Below are 22,803 nucleotides of genomic sequence, written 5' to 3'. Positions count from 1 at the left end.
CCTAGAGAATCCAGCCTTAACAAATGGGCTAAAGATTGATTAACTTTCTTTAAAATATGATTAAACTTAAAAAATTTAATTTTTTTAAGTAACAATCTAATCTCGCTAATTACAAAATACAAATAATGTTGACTATTTTAAAAGTTAACAATCAAATAAATAACATCTTTGAAATCACATTCAACCCAAATAATATTAATATTCTTCACAATGACCAATTCAAGTTTCTTCATAATACCCCAAAGTTTAGCACAAATAGGAGTACACACAAGAAGGGATGGTAAAAACTTGCTACAAATATGCCATTATGATCACGAATAAGTCCTCCATAGCTTGTCATTCCAGGACTTCAGACAACTAAACCGTCAGAATTTAATTTGAATTGCTTATTTAGAGGAGGCTACCAACGCACTAAGTTTTGCGGCCTCCTTACAACAATTCAAAAATTTTTGGATGCCCCTACCATAAGCTAATAAAAAGTAATTTTAATATATATATATATACATATATATATATATATATATATATATATATTACATTTAACGGTTCGAGATTAATTTTATCAAAATTAACTTCAAAATAAACAAATCCCAAAGCCAACTTGTTAACTTTTTAAATTTAATTTTGAACATCTAAGATAATTTTAAAATAAAAAATACCCATTATATTTCTATATTTTCAATAGAAATATAATGAGTATTTTATTCAGAAATGTTTGTTAATACAAAAAATCACCGCACATTTTAAATCAATCTGAAAGACTAATACTAATAATTTTCAATTTAAAAAGAGATCGAATGAAAAAGATTGAAGTCAAAACAACATAGTGAGGCAAATTTACTCTTCCAAATTTTGAAGGGTTACACACATTTAATTAAAATAAGAGAAACGACAAATTTAAATGAGAAACAAATACATTCAGGTTTAGTTTGGACCAAAAACGAAAAAAAAAAAAAACTTGTCTTTTTTTTCCCCTCAAATTTGCGATTGTCTATCCAAGTCAAATATGGTACAAAGATCATAGAAGTGCAATTGAGCGCAGCGGAATTTTATACATGCTGCCCTACTCATGCCGCGTACAGCAAATCAGCAATTACAAGTTTTTACAATACTTAGATTGATATCCTCTATCGGCCTCGACCAACTTCATTAGTATAAGCAAGAATATTTTGAATCTAATATAGCTCTCCCACCTTTCCAATTGGTATAGCCAAGAAAACTATCAAGGAAGTGCCCGTGCCAGTGAAGGCAGAACACAATTCTCGGTAGCACCTTCACTGCAGATTACTGTTATCGAAAGCTTTGACAAGCATTTGTCTGCCTAATGCATCACGGTATCAAATAATTGCCCCCTCAAACTCCATTACTGAACTTGGATGAGCTCCAATTTGAGGAACAGGCTGAGAGAAGGAAGAGCGCTTCGCTCACAAGGCAAATAAAATCCAAAACAAAAACTATTGATTCTCATACTCTGGCATATCTTGGGGTTGACGAGTTTTAACTTGGTACACCTTCTTCATGTGCTTATCATAGGCTCCCCCCAATGCAGCTTCTTGATGCCTAGCATATATTCCATTTGTATCTGGTGCTTTAGTAATCCACTTTGGAGGTGGTATAGGAGGACCCAAGTTCTGCACAAATTGGTTATGTAGATTGGTTACAGGCCCTGAATTAGGAGGCCTTGATAACATCACTGCAGGTGTCCTTGGCGAAGGCACTGCATATGACCTAGGTCTCGCACCTTCCTCCATTGTCAAAGTATAAAACCCAGTTTTCCCATTGTGGTACTGTTCATGGTGCTGCGACCTATCTTGTATCCTTAAATTCTGTCTGTCTTGTCCACCATTAGATGAGATCGGATATCTGGGCCTAGTTATTATGCCCTGGTGATTGTAATATTGACCATAACTATTTGTGTCCTCGCCAAAATATTTTCCAGATCCAGAGGGTCCAGCTGATCTGAGCCTATTGGCATGATGGCCTGGAAGCTGCTCTGGCGATCCATATGGTGTATTATTCAATTTAATATTAAGGGAGCTCTTGACAAGACGATGTGCTGCTTCTCCCAGTTGAGGGCCAGCTATTGCTCCAGGTACTTGTGGTCTGTCAGATGCATCACAGAAAAAGTAAGAGCTCTAACAAAATATGTCTTATCATACACGTGATAAAGACCTGATTTCATGCATCATACATTTTGCAAGCTTAATTTGACAGGCATTGAGAACTCATCAAATATCAACTCACACAAGAAGGAATTTTCAAGATTTTCCACAAAACTATTACTTTAAGTAAACATGGACAATTTCTTCTAAACATTTTGTCCACATACGATAGTTATTAATACCAGTACCACTACCTCTACCACATTGAACATTAAATTCAATCCGACTCTGCATTGTAACCTAGACTGCAAGAATTTGAAAAATATAATACACCAATCTAAAGACCTCAGGAATACGATTCTCACCTTTCTCTGCTGTGTTGCCGCCTACCACCATTGTCTTCATGCCATAACACGGGAAAAGGTTTAATATCAATGGCTTTTAATATCTGCAAACATAACCAATGTCAAAGTAAATGAGATATATACCAATGACAAATAGGAAACAATAGTGAATATATATATTTTTCTTTGAAAACGATAAAATAGAAAAACATAATAATTGATTATATGAATCAAGTCATGGCAACTATCTGAACCATGTTATAAATATAAATAAATGGGTTGTGTATTTTTCATCCCTAAAAAATTAACATTTGATTTGGTCCCTATAAAAATAATTTCCATTTGATAATTGATTTTATCAAAATTTGTGTTTTAGTTCCTGCACTTTGCCAAGTGATGATGTGGCTTAATCAGGTTATGCCATGTGGCAATGATTTGATTCTCACATCAGCACTTAGACCTACACTCATGACAGGGACTGAAAACACTATTTCCAATAAAATCAGGGATCAAATGGACACAATATAGAGAGACTAGAATCAAAATTCACTAATGTTTCAAGCACAAAAAGCATATTTTAACCTAAATAAATGAATCATGAAGCTCCATCCACAGGATCAATCCATTATGTCAGATCTAATAGAAGTTGGTATACGAACCTTTTTGGGCATTACTACACCATCCGGAGGTTTTGGGATATGTCTATGTTTAAGAGGATTAAGATAAGCAATATTTCTGAAATTTGAAACACTCAACATGAGTTCATCCAAAGATTTTAAAATACCAGGCAAGTGTAAAGGACAAAACTTACAAAACTTGATTATACTCGATGTCTTGCAATCCCTTGATGGGAGAGGATACAACGGTTCTGAGCACATTTCTTTCATATAACCAAAGATATCCATTCATACCATCGCTGCTAATAAAGAAAGCAGAACACACAAGACTGATGACAATCACCAAACATATTTATGATAAAGACTGATGACCATTGCCAAAACATATTCACTAACCTAGTACTTGGGTCAATTATAAGAGGAAGTCTTTTATGCATGGGCACTTCGGAAGAATATTGGTAATATGACAAGATATGTGGAGCCAATTTATGCCCACGATTGACATAAAGCAAATTGAGCATCTCACTATTTCGGAGCTGTTCCTCCTCCTGCACATAACAAATCAGAATGAAGTCAACACAAAGACACAACTAAAAATAAGCTGGTCTGACAAATTCATGTGGTGTTGGCCAACTCAGGGCAAAAGTATGACTCAAAGTCAACTGTGGTTAACCTCTACAAGACTAAAAATATATATAGAGTCAATTTCCAGCTCAAACCAAAATTTACAAAAAAATCCAGCAATTGCATAGCAAAGAGTTGGAGATAATTGTGCAAAATTTAACAGTGTTAACATAGTGTATACTTAACAGAACTGTTTAAAAGTTGCCATAGCCAATCAACAATTTGTTTTGATAAACCATAACTGTCAACTTCTTTGACAATTTATTCTTCGATGAAATTTTCACATCAACAACTTTGGAGCACAAATCCGATTTGGTTAGTCATAAATTTAGTAGACTAGAAATAAGTATCATAACAACCAACACCCTTGCCCTAAAAATATAAAAATAATAAACATTTCCAGACCGTTAATGTGCCTTCCAGCTTCCTTGTCGCAGCAAGCAATTTCTTCTCATCAATGAATGGCAACTTGGCAACACCCTGAAAAACACTCCAACAGTAACCTTAACTCCCACTTCATTCTAAAGCATCAATAAAATGTTATAACAGACACAAACACACACCCACAAAATAAACCTATATTACCTGCCATGCAAATCGTTTTCCATTCATATCAATCTCAAAATCTGTCAAAAAGAAATACAAGTAATTCTACAAACTATATAAGATACAGAAGAATATGTTAACAACAGACAAATAATCTCACCAGCAGGATAGAATTGAAAAATAGGTGATGAAGGATCAATCATCAAATCCCTATATTTTTCAGGAAGAGCACCTGAACTGCAACAAGAACTTAACAAGCATCAGCACAGAATGCATGACATGATAGATCTGAGGACAGGAGAGCCGAAGAAACCTTGAAGCGGGTAGGGTCCCCATGAGTTGATCAAATGGTTTAAATGCTTCTCCCAAAAAAAAAGTTATTTCTAGATCGGCTAGATCTTTAAGATCAGAAGCAAAAGGAGCATAATGATATGGGTAGTACCTGAAGGAACAAACAACGGCAAAACAAATGAACAATAGCCATACATTATAATGCACCTAAAATCAAGGCATCTAGTCCCTATTATATCTAATATGTTCCCCAAAAAATCATGAGTAGACGTTCCAGCTAGCAAGCATATTTGGAATAATAACAGAATTTAATGAAACTTAATAGTTCTGAGTTACAAGGTTTGAAGAGATGCACAAAGAACTTGCTAAAAGAAAAGATGTGGACCAAGACATTCATGAAGCCAAACTCAAGTAATTTAGTACAATACTACAATTATGAAAGAAAACACCCAACCCATTATATTTTAATCTTCTCATCATCCTTCATGCAAAGCAGCATAAAATTTTTAGATCATCTTACTACAATATGGAGAGGGAACACCACCAAGTGTTAATTAAAAATGAGGAATAATTGGCATATCCAAAACAACAACCTAACACCTTGATTCTACTAAACCTGTGTATGAAAAGACACTTGTACCCATTGCTGTAAGTGCAACATAATTAAATGTTAACTTAACCAATAAAACTTTACCAATCACATATTAATAAATTTATTTTTCAAAACACCCATTGCCTAGGATATTATCACGCCAACAAACAATCATAAAGTCAACTAAACATCCAGAATTCCAGACAAAACCGGCTCGTAGTAATAAAAGGTTTAAGCAGTTGCAATTGAATGAATTGATCCTTTGAGGGACCAATAGAGGGGATATACTTTATCAGTATGAGTTTAATAGTGCATTTCTCACCACAACTGATTACTCACAGCATATTATGCATGTAAACGTGTCATCTTAACAATCCAGTAACAGAAAATAGAAGGAATAGGGAGCAGATATAACCTATAACTATTAAAAGCATGACTAACCATTGCCATGAGCAGACACCCTGATAGTAATACCGGCAAACCCAAACAAGGCCTTCCACATATTTCTGGACCTACAAGGAAAACTAAGACAATTAGCCATCTTCTAAGGTAGTGTGTGTGTGTGTATATATGAAAAACATAAATTATTGGATTTGAGTAAAATAGTCATCATCAAGAAAGTAAAAAGGAAATAGAATCCAACAAAAACTAATCAATCAATTCATGAGAAAAACAAATATAAATTTTCATTCAAGCCAAAGCCCTTATTATCTCATGAGCATGACATACTGAGCAACTGTACAAGCACACTACCTCTTTTTGCGAAACACAGGCAGGGAGAAAGATCGAGAATTTAAGACACACCAACAGCATGTGACTGACATACCATTGAAAAATAAAATGGAAAAGTCTGGGGATCATTTGGTTTGAGAAATTTTCTCTATTTACACTTTTAATTACAAAATATCACCTTGTTCTTACTTTATTTCTTGTTTTCAAAAGTTTGTATGGGAAACAATGAAAACAATAAAAAGTTATTCATTGTTTCTTTTACAAACTTTTGAAAACAAAAAACAAAGTGAGAACAAGATGAAAATTTAGTAATTAAAAGTACAAACTGAAAACATTTTTACAAAGTAACAAGCCCTTGTATGCTTGTCTAAGGTGTGTTTCAGAAATTTTGAATCTTTTATCATTAAAAATATGGTACTTAATTTTTAGTGTTAAAAAACTTAAGTCATGAATGTGTATGAAAGGGGTGACAGCAAACAATTGCAGAATACTGGCAGAACATACTGTATCTTTCTTGATTTTGTCAATCTCCTCCAGATCCAATGCACCAAATTTTTCAGCATAATACCTCTCCTTGTATCCAGGCTCTCCTAACTTAACCTGAAAAAAATAACAAAAACTTTGTAGTTCACAAATTTTCTCATCATATTGGATTTCATGTGGTCTGACATTGGCCAAGCTTCCCTATTCAGTGATCATACATACTTTGTATGAATTGTATCTGACAAAAAATATATATATGTTGTCCTAAATACTATCAGGCTAACTATATATGATAATACTTTCTATGGATTTGATCAAGGATCCTTTAGCTACTTTCAGCTAACAAAAGGAACATTTAATTTCAAAAGGACAATTTCCAGTCAGGACAGTAAGTGTTATCATCAGTTGTTGCCACTTATAAAAACACACACTAATAAGAAAAGTAAAAGATCAATGAAGTTGTTTTAGAAGAGCCACAAATAAATCACAATTTTTTTTTTGCATCCGAACAGTTAAACTAGCAAGTAGTTAACTTCAAAAGTTCAAATTGAAATCAACTGAAACAAACTCCTTTTATTTATAGGCAGATGTTGAAGTAGTTTCCAGCACTGACTGTGCAGTTCTTATTTCAAAAAATGACAAAAAAGGAAGTACAAGGTACAACCCTTCAACATGGCTCGCTAAAATTTATCAGATTGCCCCACAACTGGTTAGCCATAAATGCAATGAGGCAAACTAGGAGTAAGTTCAAGCTCTTCAACCTTACTTCCAAGGCTGCCAAAATAGAGATCCTGCATAGGATCAGACGAGGGAGGTAGATCTTATCTGTTAATTTATATATATATATGTCACGTGACAATAAAACAAATAAAGCATAATAACAATAAAAGTACACTCACAACTAGTATTTAAGCATCTTCTAATTCAAAATACATCAGTGATGGAAGTTGTAAATTTATGTACCATCCTTATAAGGCTCCCTGACGACATTTTTAATATGAGAAAAAACAGAAATTTAGTGGGGAAAAGAGGGAACCACAAAAGCATCACCCACTGACCAGCAGAACACAAAAATTTTCCACACACCCACAAATCAGTGGACAACAAAAACAGAAGTAGGTAGCAACTGCAGAAGCAGCCCACTCAGATCTCATTCACACAGAAACAGAGGCACCCAATATTTAGTGTCACAATGTCACACATCTAATAGCACAAGGTTGCAGTGGTGCGTTGAACAATACAGCAGCAGCAATGGTTTGAGGAACCAACACCGCCCAATCATCAAGGAAACAGAAATATTCAGCTGCACTGGTTTTTTCCTCATACCACGCTAAAACAACAATCTTTTCTGTGAACACACTGCTAAACACAGAGTGTTTACAGTCAAACATTATGATAGGAACTGAATATACTATTGGATTGCAAATGAAAACTCAGGGAATATCCCTGACGTTACAAGGGAAAAACTAGAATTAACAGAAAGGAATTAATGGACCAATGCAGAAAACAATGAGGCTGTCCTTCAGCAGCCACCCCCCAAATAACCTCCCAGATAAATCCTACCCTCCTCTCACTAGCATCTACAATATATTGCTTTCCTTCCCTCATCCTCACCCCTCCACGTCACTAAACTTGTTATTCAGTTAGAATCTTTTCTAACAGCCTCTCTACCCACAATTCCTCCTTTACCCCTCTTCCTCTGGTATGTCTTAAGCAAGGGCCCAATTGTCTTGGACCCAACACATTATTTTACTATTTACATCACCCCCAGCAAATTGTGTTCTGAGCTGTGATCAAGACGATCCTTTGGAATAAATAGAAGCATGCAACTCTGTAAGTCAGAAGTCAGAATGCTATTTTGATTACCATAATTCTACGGGAAAACAAATTTAATCACCCATCACAACCTAGACAAATCACCCTTGATGTATGTTAGGGAAGCCACTAGAATCACTATGGTTTGGGATTCAGAAAGTTATCATGGAGTTCACAAACACAAGTTTAAAAAGACAACTAAATAATACTAAATTCAATCAAATGCTCATAAAGATTCTAGCAATACAACTTATTACTGAACCTTATCCACAACTGACGGCCGTGGTTCTTCAGGCATCTCTCCTCTTGCCCTAGCTTTCATTTCTTCATTAATTTCAGTAGCCTGAAATACAATCAAATCACAGATATTGCATATCACGAAGTAAACTTTAAAACCATATTATAGAAATATAAAGCTCAAGCATATGAGTTATAAAATTAATTTGAAGGCTTTGAACAGACATTAGTATCACTTTTGAAAGACATCCCCCAGATGTAAAGCCTAATGTCATAGTATACCCCACATCAGAATTCCTTTCAGAACAATAAATACTGAGAGTTCATATATATGTATGCTGGCTCATGAACTTGCCTGTCTGTAACAAGTTACCACCAGAGTTGAGAGTTAAAAATTATTAAGGAATTATCCTCTACAATTTTATTGGATAAAGGTCCAAAATAATTCTTTACATACCAACCAAAATCTGCCTAACCACTTAACTCTACTTACAGTCATTTCCTCCATTCAATGAAAAATTAGAGGACAACTCCACTCCCAAAATAAGCATGATACAGCCAGATCAAATTTATGCTTCAGCTAGAGTTTATGCCCCTTTTTAATAATTATTTAATCTGTGTAGCATCCAAAGCCAATTTAGTCCCTCTATATATGCTCAATGCAAATTTAAATCAAAAACAGTATCATTGAGGAACACTGGAACACTCCAAGTCTTCTTACCAAATTAGTTCCAAATCAATTCAAATAGACAGAAAAAATCATGGATGAGAAGAAAAGGCAATGCTCTTTTAGAAAATTACAACAGTGAAAATGGGCCAAAATACACACAATGAATTGAAGACTTCTCCATGTCAATATCAACAGAAGAACTTTCTTACAATGCTTCAAGGCAGCTAACCCACCTCTAAATATACAGAACCATGAATATAAGCAGAACTCTGACAGCTATTAATTTTACTAGCGCAAAACTTCAGAGGGTTGGGATATTTAAGAATTCATAATTATCCCTTCAAAAGAGGGATAGTCAAAACAAAAAAATCACAATACCTGCTGAATGCGAACTCGTTTCTGAAATATTTGATCTTCATATACTGCAACAGATTGAATAAAATGTTCCACTCCGTCCAAGGAAACCTGGAAGATTTAATGATATTTTTATTACAACAATCGTTGAAAAAGAAAAAACTCCAGGTGGATGACTAAAAGACATAAGACACACAATTAAAGGAAGATGACTGCCAGAAAAGATTGTCACATACCAGCATACATAACAGCCTCACAACAACATACAAAATGACAAACACAACTTAATTGAATTTCAGAAAATAGAAACTTACCTCACCCGCATCAGTAAGATAACCACCCATGGCAGTGAATTCCTTTCTATAAATATGCATCAATAAATTTATAGCCCCCTGAAATAGTAAAAAGCTTATCAAAGAGAACAACATTGACAACTGAGTAGAAAGGGAAATACAGGAGATAAAAGGGAATAACTTAACCAAGTTTCTTTTTAAAATAATTAAAATCATTCATTAATTACAAGAAGCAGAAAGCATTGGCATACTTTCTGCTTCAAGCTACAGCTGAATAAAACATGGTGATGGTGCCCTCTACATGCTTACCTCCCGGATCTCTAATGTTGGCATATGTGGAAGAAAGTCATTGCCAACAAAGAAGCATAGAAATACAAAATCATCCACTATGCGTTCGAAGTCAATCTCAAAAGGAGGGTTGGGAATCTCCAATTCATATTGCAAATATTCCCGCAGCACCCAGATGTTAAGAAACTGTACATGCAAGGTTTGAGGTTGAAATTAAAAATCAACAGAAAAGAAAAATAAATATTAAGCTTAAAATGCTGGATTCCAATACTCCAACCTGATATTTCTTCTTGTGAATAGGGGTATCATCATCAGGATTCCAGTCTTCAGCTTTATCACCTGGCTTTCCACGACATTCAGCTGCAAGATGGCCAACTTGGCCACACTGATAACACTTCTCCTGCTGTCCAGGAAAAGTGATTACCTGTTCACTCATGAAATGAATCATCAAGGCAATCAATTGGGGTCAATGAGCTAAACACAGCATGACAATTTATACACTGGAAACTAACCTCCCTCAATATTGAAAAATGAACCTCATGTGTGGCTAAGGATAGCATAATCAAATCAGCATCCTGATTCAAAGGTCACATCAATGACATCATACCATATTAAAAACAAGGAAAGGATAAATACACCTACATCACATAGAGTGAAATTTTCAAAATTGGAGAAAAACTCACCAATCCATACAAGCAGTGTCGAGTATTTGGATTAAACCCAGGAAGGTTACGTTGCAATCGTATGTATTCCATTATTTTATGTTCACCCTCACCGGGAACATTTGAATCAGAAAGTATAACCTTAAAAAAAAAAATACCCAATGCAGCTCCATAAATAAATATATAGAAACAGACTATTCTGAAAATCAGATGTGTATACAATATGGGAAAAGAAAATAGACAGGAATGCTCCACAAGGAAGGAATATCCAATCTTGAAGGGATCATGGGGGCAAAGAATAAATAGGATAAGATCAAGTACACCTTTGTATTCCGCCAACCAGGATTGTAGTTCAATCTAGTCTGTATATAATACTGAAGAGCCACGGACAGCACTGCCATAAATTGAGTGCCAGGGGTAATGACATTTGAGTCATAAGTCTCAGGCTTGTCTTTAGAAGGCAAGAGTTCCATTACACCCTCAAATTCTTTCCTGAGTCTCTCCTCTTCAGCTTCCTACAACATCACATCACAACTCAAGGATTTTTGTAACAGAAATAGGAGGTCATTGTAAACAGGAGCATATTTATATTCTTACAGCCTCCGCTGCATCTTTAGCAGCTCGGAAACGCCGTGAGCGTTGCTGATTCATTTTGGCTCTTGGTGCAACACCATCTGAAGGGGCAAGAAAAGTACAAAAGGAAAGAAATGGTTGGAATGAGAAAGCAGTTCAAAATGAAACCAGACACACAATTCCTAATATTACAGACAAAAAGATTACCGCCTTCCAAAAATTGAGCAATTTTTTAATTTTCCATATTGGCTATTTTGTTTTACAAAACAGTTATGAGTCTTTTACTTGAAAAGATGTGCACTTAAATTTGAATGTTCAACCATACAGGAATGTGCCCAGTTACTAGTCATCAAAAAGAAATAGAAGACTTAAGGGAAACCAAGTTGCTAGATGTTTATAAACTTCTTTATTGACTTCTTTAGTGTGATTTCTAGGTATCCTTAGAGATATCAAATCTCTTGGATTTATAACTTAAAGGAGCTGACCTGGCAGATCCTCCACAATGAGAAACTATATAAATCACTGCTTATTGCTTACAAAGAGGAGTAGTGTCAATCTTACTTCATCAGTGAGTATCATCTGTCAGTGAGATGAAGTATTGGAGAAGTATCCAAGTACCAGTATCAGAGAAGTATCTGATACCATACACAAAGCAAATGCAAATATTGGTGTTTCATAGATGAGAAATATGATAATAAGAAAAATCAACATACCAATTGCAAGAAAAAGAAGCTTCCTTGGGCGAACCAACGAATAGAGATGGTCAATGTAGTCGAAGATTGATTTGAATACATCCTCATAGGTAGCAGGTGCTGGCTGCATTGAAAAATTAATCAAGCAGCAGCGGGTAAATAGAAAAGATAGATTACAAAAATTATTTGCTTTTTATACACAAAACAGAGAAATTACAGATCCCAATTGCCATAGTGTAGTCTACTTTTTACGCGGTTTCACCCTACTCACATGATCATGTAAGGTGTCGTTTCTTCATTTAAAAAAAAAAAAAAAACCTCTATGAAGTGGAAACCAGTTGATAAAGCATACAAATGCAACAATTCCAGTTTTCAACAAGCAATTCAGGAACAAGCGACCTTAATGTGTAAATAGAATTTTATACGAGAAGTTGAAACAGAAATCTCAGAAGTTCACTATTACAATTTTCTGCTCTTTAAGTAAATTTCTCTTTGGCTATATATATATATATTGACTCTGTTCAACCAATGAAGGAGTATTAACACCAACAGAATATTAGGTCAATTGGTTGCAAGTTCCGAACAAAATGAAAATGGAATTGGGGGAACAAAGTGGATTGAACAAAATGAGGTTAAGCGAAGCAGTTAGGTAGGTACCTTGCCATCGGGGTGAAAACAGGGGTGAATGATACCATTCATGTCCAAGTACAAGTTGTCGAACTCCATGCCATTAGGATTAGGTTTAGACACGTTAACACCGGCGTCGCCGGCGGCAGGCTCTTCCTCCACGACATCGGCGATCGAGAGCGGGTACCGGTCCGCGAGCCACCGGTAAAACGCTGGCACTCCCATATTACCGGCTCGGCTCGGCTCGGCTCGGTCCGGTTCAGAAACGACTAGAGAGGGGAAAATAGCAAATAATGAAGAGGAGATGGAGATCTGTGTTACCGTTTAGAATGTACGGGCGGCTGCGATAGCCGCCTTACTTGATGAGACGGAAATACCCCCACTTTTAAGAGTGTCTAGGAGGAAATCACAATAAAGAAGACAAAAAAAAAATTATATAAAAATGTTAATAAAAATAATATTTTATGCGCATTTAAGAGTATAATATTTTTTATTAAAGATTATTAATATTTTATATTATTAATTTATTAAATTTTATGATTAATAAAATTTGAATAATTTTTTATTATATATTTTTATACAAGCTAAAAATTAAAAAATGATTTTTTTTTTCTTGTTGAATGCATTTAAATGAAAGTTTATTTAAGTTATTGTTTGATAAAATTATTTTAAATAATAAATAATATCATAAATTTAATTATCATTTTTTAAAATAACTATAAGTATAATAACTATAATTTATTATATCAAATATTTTTTTAAATGTTTTATGGACAATTTATAAAACTGTTTATAACTTTTAAACATTTTTTACTTTATTTCAATGATATTTTTAATATATTTTATCAAAATAAAATATTTTAATATATTCTAATAAATTTTATTGTTATTTATATAACATAAATTATTATTTAAAAAATATCAACTAAACACTTAAACAATGTTAATTTCTATTGAATACATTGTTCTTGTTTTTCAAATAAAATACACGTATTCATTGATTTTGCCCTGTTCTTATTACACTCCTCTTCTTCACACGGGCTAAGAACGAAAAATATAGTGCAATTTATTTTTCTTGAAATATCACATTCTCTTTATTTTTAATTTTATATTATACTTTAAATTATTTTAACTTAAATATATTTTTAGTCTTTATATGTTAGTAAACTTTTTATTTTAGTCATTTCAAAAAAAATATTTTGATTCTTATTTTTTAGGAATTTATTATTCTTAGTCTTTTGGGATTTTGTTTATAAAATATTGATATTTGATAATATTTTAATAAACTAAATTAGCAATTGATATTAAAAACAAAATAACATTGTGAAAAATATGGACTAAACGAAAATAAATATAAAAAAGAGGATATGGCATATTTAGACTTAAATATGGCATATTTAAGTATTTTATTTTATAAGCAAATTTTGTATTTTTATTTTTCAACTTTAAAATATGTTTTAATTATGTCTTCCAATTTTTTTGTCATCTTAATCTTCTAACTTTTATAGATATTTTAAATAACTTATTTTCAATTCAAAATGTTAACTTAGTCTCTTTTTTTTTTTCCATCACATGTACTATAGTCATTTCTTACATTTGCACTATGCCACCGACACTTGTCTCATGCACACACAAAATATTTGGTCTCATTTCATGATTTTTCATATTGGAATTTTTACTCTTTTAATATGTACTTGTAATGTTTTTCGTTAAGTAAAACTTTGTTTTAAATGCAACTTCTCTTTCTACAATATGTTCAAGTTACTCAACATTTTTTACTTAGACATATGCAAATAGTAATCACTTTAATATCTTTTATTTTTTTTTAAAAGATTTTCATCAATGTGCATGTACAAGTTTTATAAATGTTGAATGCAACAAAAATATGTTGACTGTCAAACTTGTTAATGTGACACAAGGTATAGTTGTATTTCATCATATAAAAATAATGTAATAAGAGAAATTTTCAACATTTTTATCATCGTATAAAAATAATGTAACGAGAGAAGTTTCCAACATTTTTATCAACATATAAAAATAATGTAATGAGAAAAAATTTTAACATTTTTATTTTCATATATATATTTTATGAATACAAATTTTCTGTAAAACAACACTATTAATATTAAAAATCATAGTTGAAACATTCAAAGTTAAAGACTTCATTTGAATCCTTAGACTACAACGATGACAAATGTGATTTAGGGACACTAGCTAAACCTTATTTAAATACTTGTGTTTTTGCCATCCAATATTAATTTAAAGTATATCATTTACAACGCAAGTGATATATAGAAAGAATAAATACTCATACATGAAAATAAGACCAATCATCTTGTACTTGGACAATGCAAGTGATAATAACATGATGTAAATGTAAAAAATGACCTTACATATTATTTATAAAATATTACACAAACCTAAAATAATAGCAAAATAGAAGATTTGAGAGAAAAATAAATGATAAATAATACAAAACAGTACAAGTGATAAAAAAATAAAATTAACATTTTTAATAGAAAATAAACTATTTAAAACTTTTATAAAACTCAAAAGTTTAAAATAAATAAAAAAGAAGTAGATGACAAAATCAAACTTACCTTAAAGTTAAAGATAAAAGCATTAATTTTGCATATTTTATATAATTTATGTTATTAATAGTTGATTTTAAACTTCAGCATTAACTAAATTTTTCAAATGACAATTTTCAACAAAATCCTAAAAGAAGTAAAAAGGGTATTGAAAATCAAACAATATTTTTTTTATCATGTTTAAGATATTGTAATTATAATTCATATTTATTTTTGTACTTGATTTATATTTAATTATTAATAATTATTAACGTAAAATGCTCTAATTTTATTAAATATTTATTTTTCCATATAAATAACACATTAAAAAGTTTAAAATACACAAAAATAAAAATAAAACCATCCTGCACAAACGCGTTAGATGAATTAGTTCATGATAAGTTAAAAAAAAAAAACTTAACTCGTGTTTATTTCATTTAATCAATGTGTTAATCTTTATTTAATGTTTAACTTCATAACACAATTTCACCAAATTAATCAGTAGGTTGGGTCTCAAATTCATTTTAAATTTAATCGCTTGGAATTATATTTATATTATTAATATAAATGTATATAAATGTATAAGTAGTTTATAAAATTAAATTATTTAACAAACTAATTGTAAAATTGAATGATTTACATTAAATGATTTAAAAAATATATAATATTATATTTATATAATATTAAAATTAGATATAATTTATTTTAATAATCTTATTAATAAAAATATATTATTAATTTAAACAATAACTTAAATATATTTTTAAAATTATTAATATTAACATGTTATTTTAATAAATATTATTTATATAAATAAATTTAAATAATTTTATTTCTTATTTTTTTAAATATTATATATTTTTAATTTATTTTTATTTAAAAAAATATACTATTAATTATTAAGATGAAAAAAAAACACCGTAAAAATGAAAAGAAGAAAATAGTAATAAAATTAACATATTAAAAATTTAATTGTATAAATAATAAACTATCTTTTCAAAAAATAAAGATAAAAATATAATAGAAATATCAACAATTAAATTTTAAAATTAAATAATTTTTTAAAAGTTGTAAATTTCTTTAATTTTTAGTTATCACTAGCTTATTAACTAAAGCTAAATAAATTATAAATTCTTAAATAAATTAAAAGCTACCCGTTACAAGTAATCTACTTATTATTGGACCTAAGTGAAGCATGTTTTATAGATTTTGAAGTGAATGGCACGTCCTCTGAGTGGGTTTTGGGTTCTCAAATAGTGATATTAACAATAACAATGGCATGCTAAGTGAGAAGGTTATAGGTGGCTTTCAAGTAAGGAGCAAGCAATTTCTAACAAGCATTGCTTGTGGATACTCAAGTTAACAATCTCAATGTCTTTTCTTCCCAATCGCATTAATAATATATGTATTGGGACACCTCTAAATAATTTCAGATCAGCAGGGTAATCTTTTTTTTTTCAGATAAGCAACTACATAACGTGAATAGATATATTCCACCACCTAGTTTAATAATGTTTTTTTCGTTATTTACCCTTCTGGATCTATTATTATTATTATTATTTCAACTTTTTCAATTAAAATAAGTTATTTGATTTTTTTCTTCACCCTAAAGAATGTTATTATTTTAATAATATTTGAATATACTCGATCGAATTTATATATACAAAAAAAGGAATACTCCATCGAACCGAATCTTTTTGATTTTGTTCTTTAATCAAAACAATTAATAGCTGTTAATGAGCTTACCTCCTTTAATGAATAATTATTAAAGTTAGTCAATAATCATTATTATACGAGCACAAGGTGCATAAATATCATTAATTAAGGAGTTATCTTTTTGGTAAAGATTAATTAATGACTTATCTGATTGTCACTTTTAGAAACAGTTTTTTAGTTTCAAAACTAATAAAACAAAAGCCGTGTTTGATGAAGATTGTTCTTGTTTGTAGTTTTAGAAACAGTTTTAAAAAGCTTTTTTTTTTTAATAAAAAAAGACAGGAACATTTCAGTAATTTTTTAAAGTTATTTTTTTCTGTAATTATGTAATAAAGAAGGTACCCTTCTCCTTAATCTTCATTATAAAAGTTGAACAATTATTTTCTTATTGCGTCATCGAAGATTTTGGTTCATCTAAAATAATAATTTCAAATAAATTTTATTTTTTATTTTCATAAAAATAGTTTTGAAAATGCATTTTATAAAACAATTTTAGAAAGGATAATTTCGCCGTTTTCTTTAATAGAATCCATCTCTTAAAAACAAATCAATGATAATCATAAATTACTCTGATTCCGTGAATTTGCAACCTTTTTCTAAACAAGCTCTTAATCTATGCATTTAGTAGGACTTATTCTATGTAATCGTGTTCGTGCATAGATAAGCAAAATCGGAATTATAAATAATAAATAATAATAATCGTGCATAACATACTTGAAAAAAATTGGAAAAATATCTAGATTGATCTTGACGAATTGGGGTTTTTGTTTTTCCACTTTTCATTTTCCATTTAGCGTTGAAAATTTGAAATATCGAACAAAATGTCAAAGGCCAAAAACGAACATGACAAAGAAATACGTGAGAGACTTAAACAAGTAGCAATCCAATACTAGTTGTCATAGCTTTCTTGTTTTGTTGCCTTTCCCTGTTCGGAAAGATCAAAGTGCCTCGTTATATATATATAATTTTTATTAATTATTTTACTATTTTATAAATTAAATATAATAAAGTGTTTAGTATATAATTTAAAAATATTATATACCATTAACACAAAAAAATAATAATTCTATACCCTTTTTAAATTAACCATTATAATTTTGTTAACATCTTATAGATAAACAAATTTATATATTTTTTAAAATTATTAATTTTTATTATCTATTAGATATATTTAATATAAAATTAATTATGATAATTATTTCATATAAAAAGAGTATGTTCTTTTAATTTATAAAATAACATTAAATTTACTTTTTACTATTTAAGTAAATATGTGCTCACATAAATTTATTATTTTAAAAATATAAAAAAAAAGTCCATGATTTATTTTTTAATAATTTTAAAAAAATTATTGACAAGGGGATTTTGGATTATTTAATATCAAATGCTAATATACTATCGTATCAAGAGCTCATAGTTTTTCGTGTCCTCTTCTATATATAGTCTTCTCTGTTTTGCAGATTCTCTTACGAAAAACAAGCGTTGCTCTGATAAGGTTTTGGTGACCGGTGAGTGGGTGAGCTATTCAATTCCATTTCCCTGATTACTGCTTTCAAGTTTCTGAAGGCACTGCATTGCTTTAACATACTTTTGTGTTTATTTGCTTCAGCTTTGTATCTGTAGAACCGTAAACTCTTTCTTCTAACGTGTATGGCTTTTATCGGTTACTTTCTATCTTCTGCCTCAAATTCTTCATTAGCACTTAGATATCCGAATTTTATGTACCTTTTTGGTGGATTAGTTGATTGATTATCAACTGTTTTAACTCCCCTGACTTTTGAAGCTTGAACTTAATTTTAGGGGTTATTATGCTTATTCCTCTTTTTTCTCCTAGTAATGGATTGATTTTTTTACTTCTGTAAAATGAATTTCAGTTTTTTTCAATAAGTAAAATAAGTTTCCCTGGTCAATCAGAGATATGAACAATTTTATTTTATTTTTTGTCTGATTTCCAACGCTTTTCCTGTAAGAGTCGTGATCTGTTCTTTAATCGGCGAATTCTGATATCTTTGGTGTTTACTTGGACAAGAAAATGAAATGAATTAATTTTCATATCCAAGAGACTCACAGGATTAGTCAGCTCAAGCAATCCAAGTCTGGATAAATTAATTTAAATGTCTTTATGTTTGTATTTACGGAGATCATCTAATGATTTGCAGTACTGTGCTGTGCTGAAAATGGCGGCAGAGAAGTCAACCATTGCAAAGGATGTCACTGAAGTAAGTCTTGTTCAACGCTGCCCCTTTTGGTCTCCATGATGAAGCTATCCGGCTCACAGCTCATATGAATTCATTTTTCGAATGTGCAGTTAATTGGCAAAACTCCATTGGTATATCTCAATCATGTTGTGGATGGCTGTGTTGCCAAGATTGCTGCAAAGCTAGAAATGATGGAACCATGCTCCAGTGTCAAAGACAGGTATATAGATGATTTCCTCATCCTTACCATTTTTTCTTGGTGATGCTTTCTTGTTTATGCTCACACCCTTTTAAAATTGCTCAGGTTGATAGAAGTTTTGTTGTGGAAGTTGTATGATTGATGCCCATTGCCCAAGTTTCTTATTGTCCATGCCATGAAATAATATGATCAGAAAACTTATGTATATATAATTACTTATTTTGTACAGGATAGGATATAGCATGATTGCAGATGCTGAGGAGCAGGGACTCATTAAACCGGGTGAAGTTAGTTCTTGCTCTGGATTGTCCTTTCTTTCATGTATATTTGTATTCATGCTGCACGCATATATCTTTTATATCTACTTATTCCTTTCAACTTTGAGGATGTATTGTCTTAGTCTTTACTATTTAATTCTTATTGATGCTGACATCCCCTTGCTTTCACATTTAAAAAAGTGAAAACAGGAGTGGTTCTATAAGACACTTAACCAATTCATCATCATTGCACAGTCATCTTTCAAGCAAACCTAGATATTACTGTGTACTCCGGCGTTAATATGGTTTATTGTTGTTCATGTTGTAGAGTATCCTCATTGAGCCTACCAGTGGAAACACTGGCATAGGTTTGGCATTCATGGCGGCTGCTAAGGGTTATAAACTTATTATAACCATGCCTTCTTCAATGAGTCTGGAAAGAAGAACCATTCTTCGAGCTTTTGGAGCTGAGTTAGTTCTCACAGATCCTGCCAAGGGTATGAAAGGAGCAGTTCAGAAGGCAGAAGAGATAAGGGCAAAGACTCCCAATTCTTATATGCTGCAACAGTTTGAGAATCCAGCCAACCCAAAGGTATTGTGTCAATATGCTTTGCGTTTAAAATCAGTTGGTTTGAGAGTATTCACACATGCTTTTCTTCCTCTTATTTAGATCCATTATGAAACCACTGGACCGGAGATTTGGAAGGGCTCCGGTGGGAAGGTTGATGCTCTTGTTTCTGGGATTGGGACTGGAGGTACAGTAACAGGGGCTGGGAAATATCTGAAAGAGCAGAACCCCGATATAAAGGTTAGGCTTTTAATATTCTTATTGTGTGTTAAATTGTTAATCTTTCTAATGTTACCCCTGTATTGTTTGTGATTTTCCCCCCTTTTCCTTAGCTATATGGCATTGAACCAGTAGAAAGTCCAGTACTGTCTGGAGGGAAGCCTGGTGAGTATTGCTTTCTGATGCATTTTACTTGTTGTAACCTTCTCTGATTATTTCTTTTGTTAATGCATTGAATTTAGCATTCTTTCTTACATTTTGTTAAGGCTATTTCTTTTTTCAAGTCACATTCTGGCTCAACTTTTAATGTCTTTTGATTTTCTACAGACCATATGGTCTTTCATGTGCCTTTTTCTTTAAACCATATGCAAATCTAATTTATAGTTTCCTATATTTAGAGGTATATGTGACAATTCACCGTTAATGCACTGAAAAAATTATTCAATCATGAGCTTATTGGGCATTTGCAAGTTGTTAATGCATGAATTGCTCTCCACTTGCTGTGCTTTGACTGCTTTCTTGGAGAGTGAATATAGGACAGGACTGCCTTTACCTGCCTGCTTACATCGGTTCCCCTTCTAAAATTAGAAGGAATACACACACATGCACTGTTTTACTGTTTAAATTTGTCAAATACTTGACTCCTTTTGTGTAACTTTCCTCTAAAAAATGCATGGCTGTTAAACGAATATAAGGCCCTCATAAGATCCAAGGAATTGGTGCTGGCTTCATCCCTGGTGTTCTGGATGTTGATTTACTTGATGAAGTTATTCAAGTAAGCCACAAACCTTTTGATAATTTTTTTGTAGTAGTTTTTTTTGGCTTGCATGATAATCTGGTGTGCCTTCATTCTTACTTCTTTGAAAAATCCAATTTTGTACTCTGCCTATGTGCAAAACTAGATAAGAAGAGAATATAGTGAGCATGTAAATAAATCAAAATTTTAATTCTAGTATTAGTATCTCATTATTAAGTGTCAACTAGACCGATGGGAATAAATTTTGAATTATTTTGAGCAAAATTAAATACTGTAATTTTTATTAGCATGAGTATGCAATCCGTTTTATTATCACTTTTCCCTCTCGATTCAATGAAGTGAAGGCAAGAAGTGTGTTAATTCACTTCATATGCGAGGAAGCGTCACTAACCAAGAGTTATGATAATTTATCCATGCATTCTGAAAGTACAGACAGTAACTCATTTTTGTGTATGATTTTAGATTTCAAGTGAAGAAGCTATTGAAACTGCTAAACTTCTTGCTTTGAAAGAAGGTTTGCTGGTAAGTTCATCCAAACGCTATAATGGGCTCATTAGTGGTCTTATCTCTTTTCATGCCTTGGCCTTGTTTAGTCGCATCATCTTTTCATAGTAACATGACTGGATCTGTTCAGTTGGTGTGCTTTTGTGACACTCACAATGAGGGAGACGATTTTTAATGCTATTCTGTTTCTATCATAAATGTATTTCAGGTGGGGATATCATCGGGTGCTGCCGCTGCCGCAGCAATTAAGATAGCAAAGAGGCCAGAAAATGCTGGAAAACTCATTGTTGTAAGTTGGTCTACTGTTCATCTGGCATTAGATTTCTTCTGTGAACGTGTTGTTAGTTCTGCTATGGATTCATTGTTCTTATTATATTTACTATATATATTCCATCACTAAAAAATTTGTTGGAAAACCTGAATAGGTGGTCTTTCCAAGCTTTGGAGAGCGTTATTTATCATCTGTGCTTTTTGAATCTGTGAAGCGAGAAGCAGAGAGCTTGGTCTTTGAGTCTTGAATAAGAAGCCATAATATAGTCTTCTGCCGATCGTGTATGGAGTACTGAGGCATTTGCTACTTCTCAAGTTGCTTTGTCTCTTTGGGTTGTGTGTATCTATTTTTTCCTTGCAAATCTGAAAAATAAATATGCTTTTCTGTTCTCATGTTAACTGACTAAGATTCAGTAATAGTGTAAGTTAGAGGGTGGAATGTTCGAACTTGATCATAATTATTGATTACTTGCAGCATGATGGAAAGACCAAATGCCTGTCTTAGTTTATTTGCTGGTTAAATCCTGGTTTTTGAATGTGCAATTCTAATGGAGAAAAACACTACTAACATATGTCATATTGTTAAGGCCTAAATATATTTTATTCCATACAAATATATTAAATATTGGATTTAATTATCAATGCAAATGTATTCGACGCTGGATTTAATTCTTCTAAAATTTGGGTTTATGTAATTAATTTTTAAAAGTTAGCGTTTTTCCATTAACTCTGGCTTGCTTCCGAACCTGGCAATTATTTATTTTTTTGGGTCAACTGCAATTATGGCGGGTTGGTGTATCAGCATAGTGGCATTTGGTTTGTACTTATGGTAACTTGATTGGACGTTGGGGCCTTAAACATAAGCGCATTTCGGGTTCGTATAATTTGTAAGAGAACTTCACGGGAATGACCTCTACAATTTCGGTTCGGCCGATTTTAGATATAGTAACATCTGGAACACATGATGATTGATAGGTTCTCTTCTCCAAACTGCGGTGTTCTG

General features: G+C 31.9%; 2 protein-coding genes across 9 annotated transcripts; one reads left to right on the top strand and one right to left on the bottom strand.

Moving 5' to 3' along the window:
- Nucleotides 1-812: 812 nt before the first annotated feature.
- LOC113861016 (5'-3' exoribonuclease 4) lies at nt 813-12,922 on the bottom strand. Its single transcript, XM_027493607.1, has 22 exons — nt 12,573-12,922; nt 11,937-12,039; nt 11,248-11,324; nt 10,974-11,165; nt 10,672-10,791; nt 10,501-10,563; nt 10,266-10,412; nt 10,010-10,174; nt 9,722-9,799; nt 9,432-9,518; nt 8,409-8,489; nt 6,353-6,448; nt 5,558-5,628; nt 4,547-4,675; nt 4,394-4,470; nt 4,273-4,313; nt 4,093-4,167; nt 3,460-3,611; nt 3,258-3,362; nt 3,106-3,181; nt 2,468-2,550; nt 813-2,103 (listed from the first exon to the last, which is right to left on the bottom strand). The coding sequence occupies exons 1-22, from the start codon at nt 12,765-12,767 to the stop codon at nt 1,455-1,457; spliced, it is 2,862 nt and encodes a 953-aa protein (XP_027349408.1). The 5' UTR covers nt 12,768-12,922; the 3' UTR covers nt 813-1,454.
- Nucleotides 12,923-18,186: 5,264 nt separating this feature from the next.
- LOC113861913 (cysteine synthase) lies at nt 18,187-22,436 on the top strand. 8 transcript variants are annotated; one of them, XM_027495019.1, is made up of 11 exons: nt 18,187-18,336; nt 18,988-19,047; nt 19,137-19,246; nt 19,455-19,512; nt 19,811-20,074; nt 20,153-20,290; nt 20,383-20,434; nt 20,965-21,044; nt 21,489-21,548; nt 21,739-21,819; nt 21,956-22,436. In XM_027495019.1, exons 2-11 carry the CDS (start codon nt 19,006-19,008, stop codon nt 22,046-22,048), a joined length of 978 nt encoding a protein of 325 aa, XP_027350820.1. In that variant the 5' UTR covers nt 18,187-18,336; nt 18,988-19,005; the 3' UTR covers nt 22,049-22,436. The 8 variants fall into 8 exon arrangements, 4 of the variants coding, with proteins under 4 accessions (XP_027350820.1, XP_027350819.1, XP_027350822.1 ...); XM_027495018.1 differs by having other exon boundaries at nt 18,246-18,344; nt 21,956-22,411; XM_027495021.1 differs by having other exon boundaries at nt 18,246-18,344; nt 22,016-22,336.
- The last annotated feature ends 367 nt before the right edge of the window (nt 22,437-22,803 follow it).

This window comes from Abrus precatorius, unplaced genomic scaffold (genome assembly GCF_003935025.1).
Source record: "Abrus precatorius isolate BTA unplaced genomic scaffold, Abrus_2018 Scaffold3, whole genome shotgun sequence".
NCBI lineage: Eukaryota > Viridiplantae > Streptophyta > Magnoliopsida > Fabales > Fabaceae > Abrus > Abrus precatorius.
The sequence above is the reverse complement of the archived record's forward strand: the minus strand, read 5'-3'. Positions and strand labels throughout refer to the sequence as shown.

What these genes read in the sequence shown, in the direction of transcription:
- LOC113861913 (XM_027495019.1), top strand. Translation starts at nt 19,006, where the DNA reads ATGGCGGCAGAGAAGTCAACCATTGCAAAGGATGTCACTGAA. An exon ending in AGAATCCAGCCAACCCAAAG is followed by an intron (nt 20,075 to 20,152) that starts GTATTGTGTCAA and finishes CCTCTTATTTAG; the next exon opens with ATCCATTATGAAACCACTGG. An exon ending in CTTTGAAAGAAGGTTTGCTG is followed by an intron (nt 21,549 to 21,738) that starts GTAAGTTCATCC and finishes AATGTATTTCAG; the next exon opens with GTGGGGATATCATCGGGTGC.
- LOC113861016 (XM_027493607.1), bottom strand. Translation starts at nt 12,767, where the DNA reads ATGGGAGTGCCAGCGTTTTACCGGTGGCTCGCGGACCGGTACCCGCTC. An exon ending in ATCTTACTGATGCGGGTGAG is followed by an intron (nt 9,519 to 9,721) that starts GTAAGTTTCTAT and finishes TAAATCTTCCAG; the next exon opens with GTTTCCTTGGACGGAGTGGA. An exon ending in AACGAGTTCGCATTCAGCAG is followed by an intron (nt 8,490 to 9,431) that starts GTATTGTGATTT and finishes ATTGTATTTCAG; the next exon opens with GCTACTGAAATTAATGAAGA.